The sequence below is a fragment of the Oncorhynchus clarkii genome, chromosome 13 (genome assembly GCF_045791955.1).
Source record: "Oncorhynchus clarkii lewisi isolate Uvic-CL-2024 chromosome 13, UVic_Ocla_1.0, whole genome shotgun sequence".
Classification (NCBI taxonomy): domain Eukaryota; kingdom Metazoa; phylum Chordata; class Actinopteri; order Salmoniformes; family Salmonidae; genus Oncorhynchus; species Oncorhynchus clarkii.
Window position 1 is genome coordinate 53,853,554 of NC_092159.1, and position 23,944 is coordinate 53,877,497.

Below are 23,944 nucleotides of genomic sequence, written 5' to 3' on the forward strand. Positions count from 1 at the left end.
GGTCTATAGTGAGGCACCCCCTGATCTCAGGCACAGAGCGGGGCAGACAGCCTGCTGGTATTGGATCCGGTGGAGGCGTGATGTTGGGCCTACAGAACAGGCCTGGAATCAGTGGAATGGGCTGTTGGAAGTATTGCATTGGGACTTTAGGATGAGGCCTGCTGTGTACAGTTGTTAGGTTGGGTGGAGGTGTGATATGGGAAAAGAAAAGAGGTCTATATTGGTGTGTGGGGACTGGGGCTGGGGGATGGGGTACATGGCCTGCTGTAGGGAAATGGGGCTAGGGCTGGTGGAGGTGTATGGAGGCTGGAGATGGAGATCCCAAATTAGGTGTGTCGTCTTCGAGGATTGGACTGGTGGGAATCATGGGATCCTGTGTGCGTGTGTTGGTATGTGTCTATGTGTAGATAATAAGTGTGTGTGTGTGTGTGTGTGTGTGTGTGTGTGTGTGTGTGTGTGTGTGTGTGTGTGTGTGTGTGTGTGTGTGTGTGTGTGTGTGTAGGGGGCTGTGCCTGCTGTATCAGAGGGTGCAGCAGTGAAGGAGACTGGTTGAGAGAAGCTGTCCTCAGGTGGCATGAAGAAGTAGACAGACACTGGCATCACGTCGCGGTCCAAACACACTGCAACTTACACTTATGTGGCGTGACTAAGAGGTCCAGGGTCTTCTGGGAGAGATTGGGCCAAATCGCCATCATCTCTTTCCTCAGCTCCGCATCCATCTGGTGTTTGTCCACACCTCCTACACACACGCAACGACACACACACACAAGCAGGCACATGCACACACACACACACACGCACCAGTGTATACACACACATATAATAGCAACACACACACATAAACACACACATTCACATCAATACAAATACACAGCAGAGCCATAGAGGTGTAAGAATTGATGCACAGACATGAAAACACACACAAGCACACAGACACAAGAGAATGTGTTTGTTAATAGAGGTGAGCTTTGACTCCCAGTTTAAATGTATAGTGTGGATGAGCCATGTAACACAGAGACATGGGCATTAAATGTCTGGCCATCTTCACTTTAATTGGGCCAACTAAATAAAGTGAGACTTAATTACATTGGAACTATGATTGTTATTTCATATAAGAACTCTACAAAGTCTACAAAAAGAGAACTGTAGCCTATTTGAAACCCTATTACACTGACAGTATGGCTGGTAGTACACATTACATTCTATTGGTTAATAAGAACCATACAAACTCTATAGAAAAAGAGCTGTACTTAGGACACCGTGGGAGAAGCAGAGGGGCCGCTGTAGGTCTCAGGGACAGCAGGGTACACACGATATACAACCACCTTACAGTAGCAGACTGCCCTGCTCTGTTCTAGGGAAGACAAGAAACAGGGGGAAGAGATGGTGAAAAGGCAAGCAGGAAAGAGGGGTTCCAAACCTTCCGTACCCTTGGCGATCTTGATGTCCAGCGCCGTGCGGATCAGGGCCATCAGGGTGGAGTTGAAGTGGACTGAGTTGTCGTCGGCGACCGGGAGGTCCATCCGCAGCAGCCTCTGTTGCAAAGAGACAATCGGGGGAAGGTGGGTGAGTAAAAAGGGCCCGCCCCCAAAGAAGTGGAGGTATAGGTGTGCTCTGAACCTCCAGGTGAGGAGAGAGGGAAAGGGGGTTGGGGAGAGGGGGGAGCTCTGTCATTTTTTGTAGCAGGTTCTATGAGTCTGTCTGTCAATCTGTACGTATGTCTATCAACTATACAATGCGTCATTGGCACTGCTATGCCAGTTATGGCAGCTGTTTGGCAGCTGAGTTGTTATTTGGTACTGTCAGTACCAAAAAGATGTAAACATTGATATTTCAGTCATTTGATCCATTCATGGCGGTGACAAATGATAGCATTATTTCTTTACAGCCTGTGAGAGCCAAAGGGTTAAAAAAGTTAACATTACACTACCACTACTGATTACTATGAGTTGGTTGGTTCCTCTTGTGGGTGTTACCTTGTAACAGTCCTTGTTGTGTTACTTAGGAGGACCTCACAGGTTCAGTAGTGTCACAGCATTATTTATGCCTTCTCTGATAGAGGGTGTAGGATGAAGTTAGACTCTGATCCAATGTCAGCTTTTTGCGTTTTCCCCTTGAATGGTTTAGTTCAGGATTATGGGATATTAATCTGATTCTAGATAAGTAAGAGCAGACAGCTGGCTGCCACTAACAGAGCTCCCCGTAGCGGATTGGAGATTCACAGAGTTCAACAGAGACCAGGCCATAAAGCGATAAACCAAAACTGAGGGACAGGGGGAGGGGAACGTCATCATTTTCATTTATCCTTTATCCACCTTCTGGTCTTATCAATATAAGAGAAATGGACACGAGCCAACACACACACACATGCACAGACAACACACACAGACAACGTGACGTTAGAGTGTGTGAGACAGGCTCGCAGTAACCGTTGTCACTGCGACATCCCAGACATGCAGCAAGACCATGCCAACCATTCCGCTCCGCTACCCCAAAACCCTGTGACACATACCCCATCCTCCCCTGTCCCCCCCATGCAACATGCAGTGCACACACATAATGCTTCACAGGACAAGCAGCGGCACAGCCGTACACAGAAAGCATCCTCTGTGTGGTCTAATAATACAATAATGTTTATCTGTTTGGGTTTAGTAGTGGTTACTGGCAGGAGGATATGACATTATTGAAACTACATGTGCTAAATCTATAGGAGGTATTAAATGAAGGGCTGTTGTTGTCATACAGAGACAATATCTCAATGAATAATGGGTGCAGGGCCTGACAGAGTTAATAGGTGAGCGTGAGAACAGAATTCAGCCGATCAAGGTAATCTAAGAAAATCAAGATGGCCGCTGCGGCAGCCATTTTTTTAAAGGTAAGATGGGCTGAGGTTTTAGGTTAGGCTGCCTTAGGCCTGAGGAGGGCTATACAATAAGTATTAGGGGGTGGGGAAAAATACATCTCGTTATCCGAAAATAATTGAAAAGAGAGAGGGGGGTTGGTTGTGAATGGCATTTTAGAGACCGTTTTCAAAGCAAAAGAAGGGAGAAGTTGGAGGTTGAGAAGAGGTTGGAGGATGAGAGAGAAAAAAGACATCAGAGAGATAAACAGCGAGTGATAAGAAAAAGACCACCACACAAAAAGACCACCACACAAGCTGGTCGAGTCTGTAACACAGCATCCTGCCTGAAGACTACTGTCTGTCTCTACAGAACAGAGGAGAGTGGGGGTGAGAATTTAACACTACACATACAGGGGACATTATTCTGTGGGTCAGAGGTGAAGGTCAAGTGTGAGGGTTTTGACCTCTCTCATTGGGCCGGTAAGTAGTGATGGTGGGTGGGGGATAGGGGACAGGTGAAGGGCAAGAAGGGGAGTCTGTGGGTTTTTAATGTCAAACTAAGGTCATCACCTAGAGATGACAGTTTACACAGGGAAAGGGGAGAGAGGTATTTTCAAAGACTGGACTGCTATGGTTACCCCCAGACACAGTAGATGGAGGTGGTGGGGGATGGAAGGTTAGAGGTCAAAGTCTGAAGGAGGGGTTATATTACAGGGGACACTTCAGGAGGGAGGCTGTTAGGATGGAGGGACAAAATGGAGGGAGGAGAAGAAGGGAGAGAAAAGAGAGGATAAAGCAGAGAGGTGGGGCAGGGAGAGGAGAGATGAGCTGATAGGAATGAATGAACAGAGGACAGAAAGACAGAGAGATGCAGATATGCAGAGAGAGAGAGATGGAGGCAGGGAGAGGAGAGATGAGCTGAGCTGATAGGAATGAATGAACAGAGGACAGAAAGACAGAGAGATGCAGATATGCAGAGAGAGAGAGATGGAGGCAGGGAGAGGAGAGATGAGCTGAGCTGATAGGAATGAATGAACAGAGGACAGAAAGACAGAGAGATGCAGATATGCAGAGAGAGAGAGAGAGACAGGGAGAAATATAAGGAGAAATAGAAAGATAGAGAAATGGCAAAGTGAAGAATAGAAAGAGAGAGAGAAATGCGGAGAGAGGGATGCTAGAGATCGAGGTAGAGGTAAGGATTAGCAGAGATGTAGGTAGGGAGAGCAGCTGGGAGCATAAGGAGGGTTTGAGGGACTGTAAGTTCTGGCAGTAGAGAGATCTTCTGTGCCTACAGACTGTTCTGCTAGCTGCCCCTGAGACTCACAGCGATCTGCCTATGAAGGGACACGTGTGTGTCATAAGGGTGTCATAATGTGTCGTAATGGTGTCATAATGTGTTGTAAGGTTTATAATAGGGGGTATGAGGTTATATTAGAGCAGTGGTCACTACCATCCCTGGTCTGAGAGAGAGGGTGTGTAGGACAGGTTTCTGTCCTTGATTCTGTTGGTCAGCTAATCAGCAAGACCTTGATTAGTTGAATCAGAGAACTGTTAGTTCTCCAGAACCAGGGTTGGTGACAACCAAACGAGTTGGGTATATGAGTGTGTGTTAGAATATCTGAAGGATTTCACAGGTATATAAGGGTATTTAACAGGCATGAGTGTGAGTCGGTGTGTGTGTGACTGTGTATGACAGTGTGTGAGAGAGGTAATGGTAGTGCCCGTGTGGTGGTGGGGGGGAAGGGGCAGGCATGCGAGTGGCAGGTTAGGAGGAGGGGAGGAGACAGCATGTGAAGAGGAGGGGACTGGAAACAGAGTAGAACTGCATTGACAGAAGAACGGGGACGGGTGGAACTTGCAGATTTTACTACAGGGCCCAAGAGATTCTACTACGAAAAAGAGGCTAGACGTTATTCTGTGGCAATGATAACAGTTAACTGGTTAGCAAACTACACAACCAACTAGATAGACAACAAACTATATTCAGCTCTCTGTCCTCTACCCAGAAAATACATCCTGATTTGTATATGTTGGACTACTGTACAAGTAAAGACAGAGACCTGCTCCTCTCTCTGTGTGTGTGTGTGTGTGTGTGTGTGTGTGTGTGTGTGTGTGTGTGTGTGTGTGTGTGTGTGTGTGTGTGTGTGTGTGTGTGTGTGTGTGTGCCTGTGTGTGTGTGTGTGTGTATGTGTGTGTGTGTGTGTGTGTGTGTGTGTGTGTGTGTGTGTGTGCCTGTATGTGTCTGTGTGTGTGTGTGTGTGTGTGTGTGTGTGTGTGTGTGTGTGTGTGTGTGTGTGTGTGTGTGTGTGTGTGTGTGTGCCTGTGTGTGTGTGTGTGCCTGTGTGTGTGTTTGCAGTAGCGCCATCCACAGGACGGAGAGACTCAGAGGACAGAAGTCTTACGGACCTTCCAAGCCCGGCTGCACACGCATACTGATGTGTGTGTATGTATGTGTTTTTGTCTGTGCATGTGTGTTTAGCTGTGTGTATACACTATTTTGCCAGCTTGGCCAAACATTCATATATATTTTTGTATAAATAGATATGTTTAATATTTTTCCACTAGTATACATTAAAGAGGTCACTCTAATGTACACACCTGTTTAGAGTCAATATGGAAGTTTGAGACCCCCGAAGTGTACTTTAGCCAAAGCTCCTATAGTTACCACAGCTGATTTGATGTATTCTATTCCACTATGCACTCTACTCAGATTCTTGTAAAGCTTTGACTGGCAAAAACAACGTGTGGGTGTTTGTGTTTGATAATATGTGTGTTTAGAGGTGTGTGTGTGTTTCCGTCAGTATACACGGTGCAAAAGAGCTGAGAAGTTCCCTCCATTCACCCCTTCCTGTGGATAAACCTGTCTGACCTTTGTCCCTTGACCCTAACCCCCCCGCCACTACCCTCCATCCCTCCTCCCCATTCCCCACAACGACATCAGCGCTCCCCTCCATCAAATAACAAAAGAGAAGAAGAAAATGGAGATAAAGCAAAATATCAGAAACAAAATGTATAGAGTAGAATACACCAACACTACGGATACACAGTAAAGCGGAGGAAGAGGCACTAAGCCCCCTGGTTCTAGGGGGTCCTGACCTTGTAGGCCACCCGTGCCGGGCACCTGTTCCCCAGGCCTAGCGGAGGGCTCATATGCCTGAGCATGTCATACATATCCCTGCAACTGATCCTGCCACTGCATGTCAGCGCAGCACAGCCACCGCCCCCCACAGCCACAGCCAGAACAGCCACAGCCAACCAGAGAGAGAGCAGAGAGAATAAGAGAAGAGAGTAGGGGTGGGAGAAGGGTAGAGAGAGAAGGAGAAGAGGGAGGGAGAGAGAGCAAGAGAGAGCAAGGGAGAGAGAGAGAGGGGGAGAAAGAGAGAGTGAGGGAAGAGAGAGAAGAGGGGGACACAGATAGAAAGAGAGATAGAGAATGAGAGCGAAAGAGAGACCAAAGCAAAGAGTAGAGACGAGAAAAAATAAACAAAAACAAAGTTATTTGGCTGGTTTGAGAGCGAGAGACGCAGTGAGGCTGTCTAGAACTGGTCTGAGCGGGCGGGGTGAGGGGGGGTAGAACTGATCTGAGCGGGCGGGGGTGTATATCTTGTAGAAGATAAGAGGGGGGTATAGGGACGAGGAGGAGCGGAGTTGAGTAGAGTTGGAGACTTTTAGTAGAAGTAAAATATAGTTCTATGCAAGTGGGAAGGGAGGGATTGAGGCAAGCACTGAGCTCCACTGCTGGGACTGGGCAATACCATGATGAGGGTGGGGTGTCAATGCAGTTTCTGTCCTCCCCCCCAAGAACAATGCAATTCTACAGATCCCACAGTGTGTCTAGCACCGCATCTAGCCGTGGTTCAACAGCAAGCAAAACAACAGAAAGAAAAATGACCAAAGGGGAACAATCAGAATTCTTTTTTTTTCTTCACAATCAAACTCTTAAAAGTTTTTTATTTATTTTTCATTTCAGTGGTGCACAACGTCATGCTCGTCTGGGTGTCTGCATTGTCCTACACATTCTCCTTTCAGATCAGAATGCAAGTAGAAATGGGCAAAATAAAGAAGAAGAGAGAAAGTATAACAAAAATGAAATCCAATCAGATCAGATAAGCGACACTCATTCCATTCTTGGATGCTGTAGCAGGTGTGGTTGAGGATTTGTAGTGGAAGTCAAACCTTGCAGGCCACTCTATGGGGGCATTTCTTTCCTAAGCCAAGAGGCGGGTCGATAACTCGCAATAAACTGTACATATCCTTATAATGAATGCGACCGCTGCAAAAAGAACAGGAGGAGTTAGAACAAACGTAGAGGACAGATACGACAAGAGAGAACAATGGGAAGAAAGAAGAGCACAAGATTGACAAGAAACAAGATATCATAACAGCAAAATTACTGTACGGTGTACACACACATACTACACACACACACACACACACACACACACATTGTTGTTGCCCGTCACCCATTTGAGCTGTAGTGCTTTTCTTCTGCAATGACACTGCAGTCTTTCCCTGTTCCTACCATTGTCTCAGCCTATCCCTTCTCTGTTTAACCACTTCCTGTCTATTATCGTTCCTGTTTTCCTAATACAACCCATCCCCCGTTTCTCTCAATTCCTCTTCCTAATGCAACCCATCCCTGTTTCTCTCAATTCCTCTTCCTAATAGAACCCATCCCTGTCTCTCTCAATTCCTCTTCCTAATACAACCCATCCCCCGTTTCTCTCAATTCCTCTTCCTAATACAACCCATCCCCCGTCTCTCTCAATTCCTCTTCCTAATACAACCCATCCCCCGTTTCTCTCAATTCCTCTTCCTAATGCAACCCATCCCTGTTTCTCTCAATTCCTCTTCCTAATAGAACCCATCCCTGTCTCTCTCAATTCCTCTTCCTAATACAACCCATCCCCCGTCTCTCTCAATTCCTCTTCCTAATAGAACCCATCCCCCGTCTCTCTCAATTCCTCTTCCTAATAGAACCCATCCCCCGTCTCTCTCAATTCCTCTTCCTAATAGAACCCATCCCCGTCTCTCTCAATTCCTCTTCCTAATAGAAACCATCCCCTGTCTCTCTCAATTCCTCTTCATAATAGAACCCATCCCCGTCTCTCTCAATTCCTCTTCCTAATAGAACCCATCCCCCGTCTCTCTCAATTCCTCTTCCTAATAGAACCCGTCCCCCGTCTCTCTCTCAATTCCTCTTCCTAATAGAACCCATCCATATGTCTATCTCTCAATTTCTATTCCTAATAGAACCCATCCCCATGTCTCTCTCTCAATTCCTCTTCCTAATAGAACCCATCCCCATCTCTCTCTCATTCCCCTCGTTCATTCCCTTCCCCCTCTCTGCCAGCAGTGGTGTGTGCCAGTAATTGGTTGTGTGTGGAGTATAATTAAGGAATAGCTCATTAACTAGAAATGCATGTGAATGCTAAATGGCCTAATGTGTAATAGCCACTTGTCATACAGAGGCCCATCTCCCCATAGATTTTCTGTTCCCCCCTCCCTCCTTCCCTCCCTACCTCCCTCCTTCCCTCCCTTGCTTCCCTCAATCTCTCTCCCTCCTCCTCTTCTCTTCTTCTCTCCCTCTACATTGCAGACTACAGGACAGCAGAAGGATAACAGGCACTGGAATACAGATACTAGGAAACTTAGCGTGTTTCAGGTTCCACTGGGGTTGAATATACAGTACAGTAAAGGGGAGGTTTGTTGCCACAGTAAGTTTTGGCAGTATGCAGATTCCAGAGGGGGTGAAGGTGTGGTGGGTGTCTGAACCACACACAGAGAGGGAGAGGGCACAGGGAGGGAGAGATAACTGGATCACTGAGAAGGTTACTGCTCAGATCCATGATCCCACCTACAGCTGCTGTCTTGTGTGGGTTCTTTAGACTGATTTGGGATCAGTTCAACTACAGGAGACTTGGCCTTTATATCCTTTATGACTCTTGTCCTTTATAACTATGGAGTAATTTACTTCATGGTTACTGTACAGCTCCCAGACTCCCACTCTTTTCATCTGATGTTCCCAAAGACTGTACTTAGATCAGTTTTACCACAGGCTAATGAGATCTAGTGCCAGGGTTGATCTAGTGCCAGGGTTGTGTGTGTGTGTGTGTGTGTGTGTGTGTGTGTGTGTGTGTGTGTGTGTGTGTGTGTGTGTGTGTGTGTGTGTGTGTGTGTGTGTGTGTGTGTGTGTGTGTGTGTGTGTGTGTGTGTTTCTATGTGATGTGTTCATGTGTGTCACTCACCAAGCTGCTTGGTCATATTCAGCCCATATCCTGACATACTCGTCTAGATGATGTGGGCCGAGGATGGAGGAGTCTCTGGTCAGGTACTCAAAGTTGTCCATGATGACAGCCACGAACAGATTCAGCATCTAAAAACACAAACAGTCACATTATTACACAGTATTATGTCAGCCAAGCAAGTGTGCACTTATAACAGACTAGGGTTGCAAAATAAATTCCCTGGTTTTCGGGAAATCCTGCGCTGTAAACCTCAAGGCATTTTTAACTCAAATACTTCTAATAAGTTGTACCCTAAATCAATAAAAAGTCATTATTACTTAACATGTTTATGTGGTACTGACTCAAAAGTAAATGAGAAGTCACACCAACTAAATGTTTTAAAAATATATTTTCCCTAGCATGCTCTACTGCAGTTAGATTTTTTGGAATTGTTTTTAATGTCTGTGTTTTTGCATGTACATTGAGTGATTGATTGATTAAATGTTATGCTACAATGTATGTTTCTAATCCAATCACTTCATTTTTGCACTTGTTACTGAAATGGTTGTTCCAGTTTAAATGGCTTAGTTCGTTTTTTCCCACTGTTCTTAACCCTGGCAGTCAATATGAATGCAGGTTGTGGGTGAATACACATTTCAACTGTTGGATAGTCTAACGCTGACTAAATCCCAATAGGAATTACACATCACTTTGCAAGCCAGCATAATGTGATTTACAGTTAGGGTTGCAAAATTCTGGTAAATTTCCCAGGATTACTGGAAACCTTTTGGGGAATGTTTGTGGAATTTTGCAAACCTATTTGCATGACTGATGTGGCCTGTAAACTAAGAGTTTCGGGCCACTGTATAAGGCCTTATGATACATGTAATGGTTCAATAATAGTCATACAATTTGCCTAGGAACTCTCTTGGTGAAGACCAAAGGCTTGAAAATTAACGAATTCAACAACCATGTCTCTGTCATTAACAAATACAGTCATGGTTGGTAACTCTACAATTCAATCGAAAGGGCAAGGCACACTGGGAAATTATTGGAGGCATGGCTTAGTGGGAGCGTTACATTTAAGAATACCTTACAAAACAAAATCTATTTGTATTACACATATGAAGGTAGTACTGCTAACTTCAGCTATTTAAAGTTTCTTAACTTTTTTAGTTAATCGGTTTCCTCAAAATGTTTGAGTAGCCAGAACCTATCCGGTTTTGCAGTGTGGTTGGACTATTCTGGATTTCCTGCTTAATCCCTCCTGATTCCGGGAATCCTCCGACTAGGATTTAGGGAATTTTGCAATCCTATAACCGACACTAAGGGGGAAAATATGACTAAAAGGGGAATAGAGAAAGACAGACAGCTAGTGCTTCTCACCAGGAAGGAGCAGAAGAAGATGAAGGACACAAAGTAGAGGTAGGCAAACTGGCTGCCACACTCTGGTTCAGTGTTCCCTGCCAGAGGATCACAGAGCTTCCCTCCAAGACACGACAGCATGATGTCATGCCACGCCTCGCCTGTGGCACTCCTATACAAATACACACCCGTTGGAGACACACGTATGCATGTACTGTACACACAGGCACGCACAAATGTAAACATGCACGCACACACACACACACACACACCTGAAGAGCAGCATGAGAGCTTGGAAGAAAGTCCTGAAGTTGTTGTGTTCGTTGATGGCACTCCCTTCCTCCTCCTCCATCCCTATGTTCCCAAACAGCTGACAAAACAACAGTGTCAGCATCCTAGGTAATATGGGAGAATGCACAACCTCACACACGTCCCTATGGCAGGCAAGTGCCACTTTCCCTGGATGCTTTTTATAAAGTTCATGTTGAGCTGTAAAAATGACCATTCATTTTGATTTGTTTTTCTTCGTGTCTCTACTCACCTGCATCCCGATGATGGCATAGATGAAGAACAGCATGCCGATAAGCAGGCACACGTACGGCAGCGCCTAAACAGACATAAAGAGCTGGAGTACTATTCAATGTGTGTGTGTATATATTCTGTCATCGGTCCCCACAATGATGCTAAGTGGGTTTTGTGCAGAGGTGGGACTAAGTCACTATTATTCAAGTCATGAGCAAGTCTCAAGTCCCAAGTTCCATGTCTTCAGTCGAGTCCCAGAAAGAACAGGTCGAGTCTCGGGTCCAGTCCAAGTCGTGCATTCTAAGGGAAAGTCGAGTCAAGTCACAAGTCAAGTAAACAAATCTATACATGCAATGACTTGTTCCAACTACAAATCCTGGCCTTGGGACTATAAGGTTCTATCTGACATGTCAGAAATGAGTTAGCCACGTATAATAGATATTTAGATGATTCTTCATATGTCTGTAAAGTTAAATTTTTGAAAAAGTACATTACATTAAGTGAAAACATGTAAACTATACAATTCTGTGAGGTCACATCGTGGTTCAGTGATGACAGTTATTTGTCTAATGATCATAATGTATGTCTTAATGTATTTGATGTGTTCTGACTATTTTGGTAATATACTAATTCTATCATTTACAGTGCCTTGCGAAAGTATTCGGCCCCCTTGAACTTTGCGACCTTTTGCCACATTTCAGGCTTCAAACATAAAGATATAAAACTGTATTTTTTTATGAAGAATCAACAACAAGTGGGACACAATCATGAAGTGGAACGACATTTATTGGATATTTCAAACTTTTTTAACAAATCAAAAACTGAAAAATTGGGCGTGCAAAATTATTCAGCCCCCTTAAGTTAATACTTTGTAGCGCCACCTTTTGCTGCGATTACAGCTGTAAGTCGCTTGGGGTATGTCTCTATCAGTTTTGCACATCGAGAGACTGAATTTTTTTCCCATTCCTCCATGCAAAACAGCTCAAGCTCAGTGAGGTTGGATGGAGAGCATTTGTGAACAGCAGTTTTCAGTTCTTTCCACAGATTCTCGATTGGATTCAGGTCTGGACTTTGACTTGGCCATTCTAACACCTGGATATGTTTATTTTTGAACCATTCCATTGTAGATTTTGCTTTATGTTTTGGATCATTGTCTTGTTGGAAGACAAATCTCCGTCCCAGTCTCAGGTCTTTTGCAGACTCCATCAGGTTTTCTTCCAGAATGGTCCTGTATTTGGCTCCATCCATCTTCCCATCAATTTTAATCATCTTCCCTGTCCCTGCTGAAGAAAAGCAGGCCCAAACCATGATGCTGCCACCACCATGTTTGACAGTGGGGATGGTGTGTTCAGAGGGATGAGCTGTGTTGCTTTCACGCCAAACATAACGTTTTGCATTGTTGCCAAAAAGTTCAATTTTGGTTTCATCTGACCAGAGCACCTTCTTCCACATGTTTGGTGTGTCTCCCAGGTGGCTTGTGGCAAACTTTAAACAACACTTTTTATGGATATCTTTAAGAAATGGCTTTCTTCTTGCCACTCTTCCATAAAGGCCAGATTTGTGCAAAATACGACTGATTGTTGTCCTATGGACAGAGTCTCCCACCTCATCTGTAGATCTCTGCAGTTCATCCAGAGTGATCATGGGCCTCTTGGCTGCATCTCTGATCAGTCTTCTCCTTGTATGAGCTGAAAGTTTAGTGGGACGGCCAGGTCTTGGTAGATTTGCAGTGGTCTGATACTCCTTCCATTTCAATATTATCGCTTGCACAGTGCTCCTTGGGATGTTTAAAGCTTGGGAAATCTTTTTGTATCCAATTCCGGCTTTAAACTTCTTCACAACAGTATCTCGGACCTGCCTGGTGTGTTCCTTGTTCTTCATGATGCTCTCTGCGCTTTTAACGGACCTCTGAGACTATCACAGTGCAGGTGCATTTATACGGAGACTTGATTACACACAGGTGGATTGTATTTATCATCATTAGTCATTTAGGTCAACATTGGATCATTCAGAGATCCTCACTGAACTTCTGGAGAGAGTTTGCTGCACTGAAAGTAAAGGGGCTGAATAATTTTGCACGCCCAATTTTTCAGTTTTTGATTTGTTAAAAAAGTTTGAAATATCCAATAAATGTCGTTCCACTTCATGATTGTGTCCCACTTGTTGATTCTTCACAAAAAAATACAGTTTTATATCTTTATGTTTGAAGCCTGAAATGTGGCAAAAGATCGCAAAGTTCAAGGGGGCCGAATACTTTCGCAAGGCACTGTATGTATTCAAATAGCTACAGTCGTAAGAACTGAATATGTCTAATTTAGAAGTGTCAAATAGAACCATATGGCTGAACATACATTAACATTTCAGAACCATAAGCTTATCTTCTAATGCACACCCCTAAAAAGAACTCACTAGAAAACACTTTGGATGGAGCGATGTATGAGAGTCGGGAAGCAAGTTCAGGGAGTGAATACATTTAATTAATAAATGAACAAAACAAGAAACAAACCATGCACAGACATGAAACGGGAACAGAAACAATGACGACTGGGGAAGAAACCAAACGGAGTGACATAAAGACGACTGGGGAAGGAACCAAACGGAGTGACATAAAGACGACTGGGGAAGAAACCAAACGGAGTGACATAAAGACGACTGGGGAAGGAACCAAACGGAGTGACATAAAGACGACTGGGGAAGGAACCAAATGGAGTGACATAAAGACGACTGGGGAAGGAACCAAACGGAGTGACATAATGACGACTGGGGAAGGAACCAAACGGAGTGACATAAAGACGACTGGGGAAGGAACCAAACGGAGTGACATAAAGACGACTGGGGAAGAAACCAAACGGAGTGACATAAAGACGACTGGGGAAGGAACCAAACGGAGTGACATAAAGACGACTGGGGAAGGAACCAAATGGAGTGACATAAAGACGACTGGGGAAGGAACCAAACGGAGTGACATAAAGACGACTGGGGAAGGAACCAAACGGAGTGACATAAAGACGACTGGGTAAGAAACCAAACGGAGTGACATAAAGACGACTGGGGAAGGAACCAAACGGAGTGACATAAAGATGACTGGGGAAGGAACCAAACGGAGTGACATAAAGACGACTGGGGAAGGAACCAAACGGAGTGACATAAAGACGACTGGGGAAGGAACCAAACGGAATGACATAAAGACGACTGGGGAAGGAACCAAACGGAGTGACATAAAGACGACTGGGGAAGAAACCAAACGGAGTGACATAAAGACGACTGGGGAAGGAACCAAACGGAGTGACATAAAGACGACTGGGGAAGGAACCAAACGGAGTGACATAAAGACGACTGGGGAAGAAACCAAACGGAGTGACATAAACACGACTGGGGAAGGAACCAAACAGAGTGACATAAATACGACTGGGGAAGGAACCAAACGGAGTGACATAAAGAGCAGGTAGTCAAGGAGGTGATGGAGTCCAGGTGAGTGTCATTATGCGCGTAACGCTAAAGAGCAGCCTGGTGACCTAGAGGCCGGCGAGGGAGCACGTGACAGTACCCCCTCCTCGACGTGCGGCTCCAGCCGCAGGACGCAGACCAAGATAACGACCCCGGGGATCAGGAGCGGACTGGTCACCTCTGCCACGGCGCGGGAACCTATCAATCCGGCTGAGGCGTGGGAGCATGACGACCTAGAGTGCCGGAGAGAGAGCATACGTGACAGTACCTCCTCCTCGGTGCGTTCGGCTCCAGCCGCAGGACGCCAACCACAGGGACAATCCCGGGGATCCAGAGCGGACAGGTTGCCTCCGCTGAGGAGCAGAAACCTGACAAACCGGCTGAGGAGTGAACCTGATGAGCCGGCTGAGATCTCCCCGGTTGCCTCGGCCGAGGCACTGGAACCTGTTCACCTCGCTTCGGCATGGGAGCCTATCAAACCTGCTGAGGCATGGAAGCCTACAAGCCGGCTGAGGCATGGAAGCCTACAAACCGGCTGAGGCATGGAAGCCTATCAAACCCGCTGAGGCATGGAAGCCTACAAACCGGCTGAGGCATGGAAGCCTACAAACCGGCTGAGGCATGGAAGCCTATCAAACCCGCTGAGGCATGGAAGCCTATCAAACCGGCTGAGGCATGGAAGCCTACAAACTGGCTGAGGCATGGGAGCCTATCAAACCCGCTGAGGCATGGACGCCTACAAACCGGCTGAGGCATGGAAGCCTACAAACTGGCTGAGGCATGGAAGCCTACAAACCGGCTGAGGCATGGAAGCCTACAAACTGGCTGAGGCATGGAAGCCTACAAACCGGCTGAGGCATGGAAGCCTACAAACCGGCTGAGGCCTCCCAGGTAGCTCCGGCTCCAACACCAGGACTCGACATCACCACCAACACAAAAATAAACAAACAAAAAAACACTCCCTGATGCTTCCCCTCGACGAGTCGTCCTTCTGTAACGATGTACGCTGAGTCGGGAAGAAAGTTCAGGGAGTGAATTTTTTAATAAATAAATTTAAAAAACAAGAAACCCAAACAGCGCACCGACACGAAACAGGAACAATGACGACTCGGGAAGAGACCAAAGGGAGTGACTTATATAGAGCAGGTACAACAGATGATATAGCTGCACAGCAGATGATGTAGCTGTACAGCAGATGATATAGCTGTACTACAGATGATATAGCTGTACTACAGATGATATAGCTGTACAGCAGATGATATAGCTAGCTGTACTACAGATGATATAGCTGTACAGCAGATGATATAGCTAGCTGTACTACAGATGATATAGCTGTACCACAGATGATATAGCTGTACTACAGATGATATAGCTGTACAGCAGATGCTATAGCTAGCTGTACTACAGATGATATAGCTGTACAGCAGATGATATAGCTAGCTGTACTACATATGATTTAGCTGTACAACAGATGATATAGCTGTACTACAGATGATATAGCTGTACCACAGATGATATAGCTGTACTACAGATGATACAGCTGTACAGCAGATTATATAGCTGTACAACATATGATATAGCTGTATAGTAGATGATATAGCTGTAGAGCAGATGATATAGCTAGCTGTACTACAGATGATATAGCTGTACAGCAGATGATATAGCTAGCTGTACTACAGATGATATAGCTGTACCACAGATGATATAGCTGTACTACAGATGATATAGCTGTACAACAGATGATATAGCTGTACTACAGATGATATAGCTGTACCACAGATGATATAGCTGTACAACAGATGATATAGCTGCACAGCAGATGATATAGCTGTACAGCAGATGATATAGCTGTACTACAGATGATATAGCTGTACCACAGATGATATAGCTGTACTACAGATGATATAGCTGTACAGCAGATGATATAGCTAGCTGTACTACATATGATTTAGCTGTACAACAGATGATATAGCCAATTGTACTACAGATGATATAGCTGTACCACAGATGATATAGCTGTACTACAGATGATATAGCTGTACAGCAGATTATATAGCTGTACAACAGATGATATAGCTGTATAGTAGATGATATAGCTGTACAGCAGATGATATAGCTGTACTACAGATGATATAGCTGTACAGCAGATGATATAGCTGTACAACAGATGATATAGCTGTACAGCAGATGATATAGCTGTACAACAGATGATATAGCTGTACAGCAGATGATATAGCTGTACCACAGATGATATAGCTGTACAACAGATGATATAGCTGTACTACAGATGATATAGCTGTACCACAAATGATATAGCTGTACAACAGATGCTATAGCTAGCTGTACTACAGATGATATAGCTGTACAGCAGATGATATAGCTGTACAACAGATGATATAGCTGTACAGCAGATGATATAGCTGTACAGAAGATGATATAGCTGTACAGCAGATGATATAGCTAGCTGTACTACAGATGATATAGCTGTACCACAGATGATATAGCTGTACTACAGATGATATAGCTGTACAACAGATGATATAGCTGTACTACAGATGATATAGCTGTACCACAGATGATATAGCTGTACAACAGATGCTATAGCTAGCTGTACTACATATGATTTAGCTGTACTACAGATGATATAGCTGTACCACAGATGATATAGCTGTACTACAGATGATATAGCTGTACAGCAGATTATATAGCTGTACAACATATGATATAGCTGTATAGTAGATGATATAGCTGTACAACAGATGATATAGCTGTACAGCAGATGATATAGCTGTACCACAGATGATATAGCTGTACTACAGATGATATAGCTGTACAGCAGATGATATAGCTAGCTGTACTACAGATGATATAGCTGTACAGCAGATGATATAGCTAGCTGTACTACAGATGATATAGCTGTACCACAGATTATATAGCTGTACTACAGATGATATAGCTGTACAGCAGATTATATAGCTAGCTGTACTACAGATGATATAGCTGTACCACAGATGATATAGCTGTACTACAGATGATATAGCTGTACAGCAGATTATATAGCTAGCTGTACTACAGATGATATAGCTGTACAGCAAGCCGGCAATCCTTTCGCTAGCTCATCAAACCATTCAGTGACCAGTTCTCTTTTTGACCCGCGACTCCAAAAAAGGAGTGGTTCAAAGCTTGCGACCCCCCATGGACACACATGCACACGCACACAGGTGATTCATTTTCAAAACGCAAGATACAGAAATAAACTGAGTTTTACACTTTCATTTTGAGCTGAAAGTCATTCATGTTTACAGTCAATATCAACTAGGGATATCATGTCACCTTTTAACTCCTCTGGAGTCCAGAGCAGGCAGGATCATACGGGCCTACATGTATGCAGAGAGGCTTGCAGGATCGGATGGAGAGCATGATCTGTAGCCTTTTTCTTCCTCACAAATATCGTAATTCATTTGTCAGAATATATTACATCTTCATCCCATAAGTATTGAAGGTAGTGCGATGTTACATATATCTTCAGACATGTACAGTTGAAGTGGGAAGTTTAAATACATTTAGGTTGGAGTCATTAAAACTTGTTTTTCAACGACTCCACAAATATCTTGTTAACAAACTATTGTTTTGGCAAGTCGGTTAGGACATCTACTTTGTGCATGACACTGACTTTTTCCAGCAATTGTTTGCAAACAGATTATTTCACTTACAATTCACTGTATCACAATTCCAGTGGGTCAGAAGTTTACATACATTAAGTTGACTGGGCCTTTAAACAGCTTGTAAAATTTCAGAAAATGATTTCTTGGCTTTAGAAACTTCTGATAGGCTAATTGACATAATTTGAGTCAATTGGAGGTGTATCTGTGGATGTATTTCAAGGCCTACCTTCAAACTCAGTGCCTCTTTGCTTGACATCATGGGAAAATCAAAAGAAATCAAGTCTGGTTCATCCTTGGGAGCAATTTCCAAACGCCTGAAGGTACCACGCTCATCTGTACGCAAGTATAAACACCATGGTGTCATGATCTGACCTTTATTTCCTTTGTTTTGTCTTTATTTAGTATGGTCAGGGCGTGAGTTGGGGTGGGCAGTCTATGTGTGTTTTTCTATGTTGTGGTTTTGAGTTCAGTCTAGTATGGATCTCAATCAGAGGCAGGTGTCGTTAGTTGTCTCTGATTGAGAATCATACTTAGGTAGCCAGGGTTTCACTTTTGAGTTGGGGGTGTTTGTTTTCCGTGTGTGTGTTTGTTGCCACACGGTACTGTTTCGGTTTCGTTCGTTTCACGTTTATTGTTTTGTAGTGTTCAGTTTATGTCTTTAAAAAAACGTTATGGACACTTACCACGCTGCGCATTGGTCCTCCGATCTTTCAGAAGAGGAGGAGGAATGCCGTTACAGAAACACCCACCAACAAAGGACCAAGCAGCGTGGTAAAGGGCAGCAGCAGCAGAAAGAACACAGGACTCCTGGACATGGGAGGAGATTCTGGACGGCAAAGGACCCTGGACACAGCCAGGGGAATATCGCCGCCCCAAAGCAGAGCTGGAGGCAGCGAAGGCAGAGAGGCGCTGGTATGAGGAGGCAGCACGGCGGCGCGGCTGGAAGCCCGAGAGGCAGCCCCAAAATGTCTTGGGGTGTACATTATCGGCCGGGCTAGAGTGGGCATCGAGCCAGGTGCCATGAAGCCGGCTCTACGCATCTGGTCTCCAGTGCGTCTCCTCGGGCCGGCGTACATGGCACCAGCCTTACGCATGGTGTCCCCGGTTCGCCAGCACAGCCCAGTGCGGGCTATTCCACCTCGCCGCACTGGCCGGGCTACGGAGAGTATTCAACCAGGTAAGGTTGGGCAGGCGATGCCAGAATCGCCCTTCACTCCGGAGCTGCCGGGCGCCGTGTTTAGGAGGTGTTTAAGAGGCCACGGAGGCGGACAATGAAGCGGAGAAAAACTGTGGTTAAGTGGGGTCCACGTCCCCGCGCCAGAGCCGGCTGCGCCGGACAGACGCCCACCCAGACCCTCCCCTATAAGTTCAGGTTTTGCGGGCGGAGTCCGCACCTTTGGGGGGGGGGGGGGGGGTACTGTCACGTTCTGACCTTTATTTCCTTTGTTTTGTCTTTATTTAGTATGGTCAGGGCGTGAGTTGGGGTGGGCAGTCTATGTGTGTTTTTCAGAAGAGGAGGAGGAATGCCGTTACACATGGGACCATGCAGCTGTCATACCGCTCAGGAAGGAGACGTGTTCTGTCTCCTAGAGATTAACCTACTTTGGTGCAAAAAGTGCAAATTAATCCCAGAACACCAGCAAAGGACCTTGTGAAGATGATGAAGGAAACAGGTACAAAAGTATCTGTATCCACAGTAAAATGAGTCCTATATCGACATAACCCAGCAAGGAAGAAGTCACTGCTCTAAAACCGCCATAAAAACCACCAGACTACTGTTTGCAACTGCACAAGGGGACAAAGATAGTACTTTTTGGAGAAATGTCCTCTGGTCTGATGAAACAAAAATAGAACTGTTTGGCCATAATGACCATTGTTATGTTTGGAGGAAAAAGGGGGAGGCTTGCAAGCTGAAGAACACCATCCCAACCGTAAAGTGCGGGGGTGGCAACATCATATTGTGAGGGTGCTTTGCTACAAAAGGGACTGGTGCACTTCACAAAATAGATGGCATCATGAGGTAGTAAAATTATGTGGATATATTGAAGCAACATCTCAAGACATCAGCCAGGAAGTTAAAGCTTGGTTGCCAATGGGTATTCCAAATGGACAATGACCACAAGCATACTTCCAAAGTTGTGGCAAAATGGCTTAAGGACAACAAAGTCAAGGTTTTGGAGTGGCCATCACAAACCCTGACCTCAATCCTATAGAAAATTTGTGGGCAGAACTGAAAAAGTGTGTGCGAGCAAAGAGGACTACAAACCTGACTCAGTCACACCAACTCTGTCAGGAGGAATGGGCCAAAATTCACCCAACTTATTGTGGGAAGCTTGTGGAAGGCGACCTGAAAGGTTTGACCCAAGTTAAACAATTTAAATGCAATGCTACCAAATACTAATTGAGTGTATGTAAACCGACTGGGAATGTGATGAAAGAAATAATAATAAAAACTGAAATAAATCATTCTCTCTGACATTTCACATTCTTAAAATAAAGTGGTGATCCTAACTGACCTAAGACAGGGAATTTTTACTAGGATTAAATAGGAATTGTGAAAAACTAAGTTTAAATGTATTTGGATAAGGTGTATGTAAACTTCTGACTTCAACTGTATAATCCACCTAAATTTGGCCTATCTGAAATATGAAAATTATCAATTAAATTATCGGCCTATTGTTCTGGGAAAGATGAGCCTGTACCCTGATGAAGACAGCTTGTCTGTCGAAACGTTGGACATAAAAATTAAAAATTAAAAAATAATTTTAGCATCTGAGCTTCTAGGGTGTGCGGCTCTCCTTCATTTTTCAAAGATGAACCTGTAGCAGATTGATCAATGTAGGTAGACTACTCTGTTTTTGCCAGGCAAACCGGAGAAAATTAAGTTATTTCTTTCTGGTCACAGTTTCACACTCACGACCCCCCAAAACCTTCTCAGTGTGCTACTATAGCTCACACAACCTGTGATGATTGACGGTTTGCTGGTCCAATCAGAGGGACAAGTGTGCATTTCACTAGCAAATATTTTTTGTTGTTGTTTACAAGTGTGATACTGAATGAGTGACACAAAACAAGTGACCAAACGTTACAAAACCTGGCCAGATTAGTCATCAGTCTCAAGTCTAAGTCGAGTCCCAAGTCTTGAAGCTCCAAGTCGAAGTCAAGTCTCAAGTTGTTTTATTTTCTATGAAGTTGACTCTCAAGTCATCAAATCTGTGACTTAAACCTGACTCGAATTCATGTCATGTGACTCAAGTCCACACCTCTGGTTTTGTGTGTGCATTCTGTCATAGGTCTCCACAATGCTACTACTAGGGTCTGTGTGGGTGTATTCTCATAGGTCCCCATATCTCTGTGTGTGTGTGTGCGTGTGTGTGTGTGTGTGTGTGTGTGTGTGTGTGTGGCATTACCTTGAAGGATTGAACAAAGGTCCAGAGCAGGATGCGAATGGTCTCTCCCTGCCGGAGCAGTTTGATGAGCCTGGCAGCCCTGAACAGTCTCAGGAAACTCAAGTTGATGAAGTTATTCTACAACCCCACAGTATGACCAGACACAAGAGTGTGTGAGAGAGAGAAATAGAGATAGAAAGAGAGACATGGGAGGGGTGAGGGGAAAGAAGGAAGGAGAGATGGAAAAAGGGGGAAGAGAGGGATGGAAAGATAGAGGCAGGGACAAATAGAGGGAGAGAAGTGTGGAGAAAAGGAGGTAGAGAGGAGAAGCTTATCACTTGCCATGCAATGTTAGATAACTATTTCCTGTCCTAAAACAAACCAAACCATAGAAGCAGGGGAAAAGTTCAAAAACAAACTGAGGAGGATTCAAAATCAACAGGAAAGCAACCAAACAGAACTGGAATCAAATGCAAACCAAACCAAAAATTGCAAGGCTTGTAACAGGCTCGGGCATATCCAAGGAGTTAGAAGAAGGGAATCGATACAGGGGAAAGGAAAATCATATATTCCAAACCTAACCATTGTCACCCAATTGGGCAGTAAGTAGAAGCAGTAGGTAGAAAGTAGTAGTAGTAGTACTAGTTTGTAGTAGCAGTAGTAGTTGGTTGTAGTGGTAGTAGTAGTAGTAGCTTGAAGTAGTAGTAATAGTTGGTAGTACTGGTAGTAGTAGTAGTTTGTACTAATAGTAGTAGTAGTTGGTAGTAGTGGTAGTAGTAGTAGTAGTTTGTAGTAGTAGTAGTAGTTGGTAGTAGTGGTAGTAGTAGTCAAAGTAGTTTGTAGTAGTAGCTGGTAGTAGTGGTAGTAGTAATAGTAGTAGTTTGTAGTAGTAGTAGTAGTAGTAGGTCCCCACAATGCTCAGATATAATGGGGCAGGAGGGGATGGCTCCTAACCAACTGTGCTATTTTGTTTGTTTTTTCGCATTGTTTGTAACTCATTTTGTACATAATTTGCTGCTACCGTCTCTTATGACCGAAAAGAGCTTCTGGACAGAACAGCGATGACTCACCTCGAACTGGAGAAAGATTTTTTTCTGCTTTGTCTAGACAAGGCCCAAATCCCCGTAATCAGTGTGAAGAAAAGACGGAGAAAAGGGGGAAGAGGGCAGGGTGCCTTTTAAGAATTTGCCGAAGAGTAGGTAAACCACCACTACCCTCCATATTATTGGCCAGCATGCAATCATTGGAAAACAAACGGGACAATCTACGATTAAGACTATCCTACCAACGGCACATTAAACATGTAATATCTTATGTTTCACCAAGGCATGGCTGAATGACAAAACGTATAATATAGAGCTGGATGGCTTCTCTGTGCATCGGCAGGACAGAGCAGCTACAACTGGTAAGACGAGGGGCGGAGGTGTGTGTCTATTTGTCAATAACTGCTGGTGCGCAATGTCTAATATTAAAGAAGTCTTGAGGTATTGCTCGCCTGGGATAGAATACCTCATGATAAGCTGTAGACCACACTATCTACCAAGAGAGTTCTCATCTATATTATTCGTAGCCGTCTATTTACCATCACAAACCGATGCTGGCACTAAAACCGCACTCAACGAGTTGCATAAGGCCATAACAAGAACAAGAAAATGCTCATCCAGAAGCGGCTCTCCTAGTGGCCGGGGACTTTAATTGCTGGCGAATTTAAATCTGTTTTACCTCATTTCTACCAGCATGTTAAAAGTACAACCAGAGGGGAAAAAAACTCTAGACCACTTTTACTCCACACACAGAGATGCATACAAAGCTCTCCCTCGCCCTCCATTTGGCAAATCTGACCACAATTCTATCCTTCTGATTCTCGCTTACAAGCAAAAACAAATGCAGGAAGTACCAGTCACTCGCTCAATACGGAAGAGGTCAGATGACGTGGATGATACGCTACAGGACTGTTTTGCGAGCACAGACTGGAATATGTTCCGGGATTCATCCAATGGCATTGAGGAGTATACCACCTTAGTCTCCGGCTTCATCAATAAGTGCATCGACGACGACATTCCCACAGTGACCATACGTGCATTTCCCAACCAGAAGCCAAGGATTACAGGCAACATCCGCACTGAGCTAAAGGCTAGAGCTGCCGCTTTCAAGGAGCGGGACACTTATCCAGACGCTTATAAGAAATCCCGTGATGCCCTCAGACGAACCATCAAACAGGGAAAGTGTCAATACATGACCAAAATTGAATCCTACTACACCGGCTCTGATGCTCATCGGACGTGACAGGGCTTGAAAAATATTACAGACTACAAAGGGAAACCCAGCCGCGAGCTGCCCAGTTACGCGAGCCTACCAGACGAGCTAAATTCCTTTTATGCTTGCTTCGAGTTAAGCAACACTGAAGCATGACTGAGAGCACCAGCTGTTCCAGACGACTGTGGGATCCCGCTCTCCGTAGCTGATGTGAGTAAGACCTTTAAATAG

General features: G+C 44.7%; 1 protein-coding gene across 1 annotated transcript in view; it reads right to left on the bottom strand.

The window, feature by feature from the left end:
- The window catches only part of LOC139365086 (voltage-dependent P/Q-type calcium channel subunit alpha-1A-like), a 174,695-nt gene that overhangs the window by 34,330 nt on the left and 116,421 nt on the right, over positions 1 to 23,944 (bottom strand). The window contains exons 35-42 of the mRNA XM_071102459.1: positions 21,479 to 21,595; positions 10,976 to 11,041; positions 10,707 to 10,804; positions 10,456 to 10,606; positions 9,091 to 9,218; positions 7,019 to 7,115; positions 1,421 to 1,535; positions 632 to 739 (exon numbers count right to left, since the gene is read on the bottom strand). Of these exons, the coding sequence (XP_070958560.1) occupies positions 632 to 739; positions 1,421 to 1,535; positions 7,019 to 7,115; positions 9,091 to 9,218; positions 10,456 to 10,606; positions 10,707 to 10,804; positions 10,976 to 11,041; positions 21,479 to 21,595 (880 nt within the window). The remainder of the gene's footprint in view (positions 1 to 631; positions 740 to 1,420; positions 1,536 to 7,018; positions 7,116 to 9,090; positions 9,219 to 10,455; positions 10,607 to 10,706; positions 10,805 to 10,975; positions 11,042 to 21,478; positions 21,596 to 23,944) is intronic.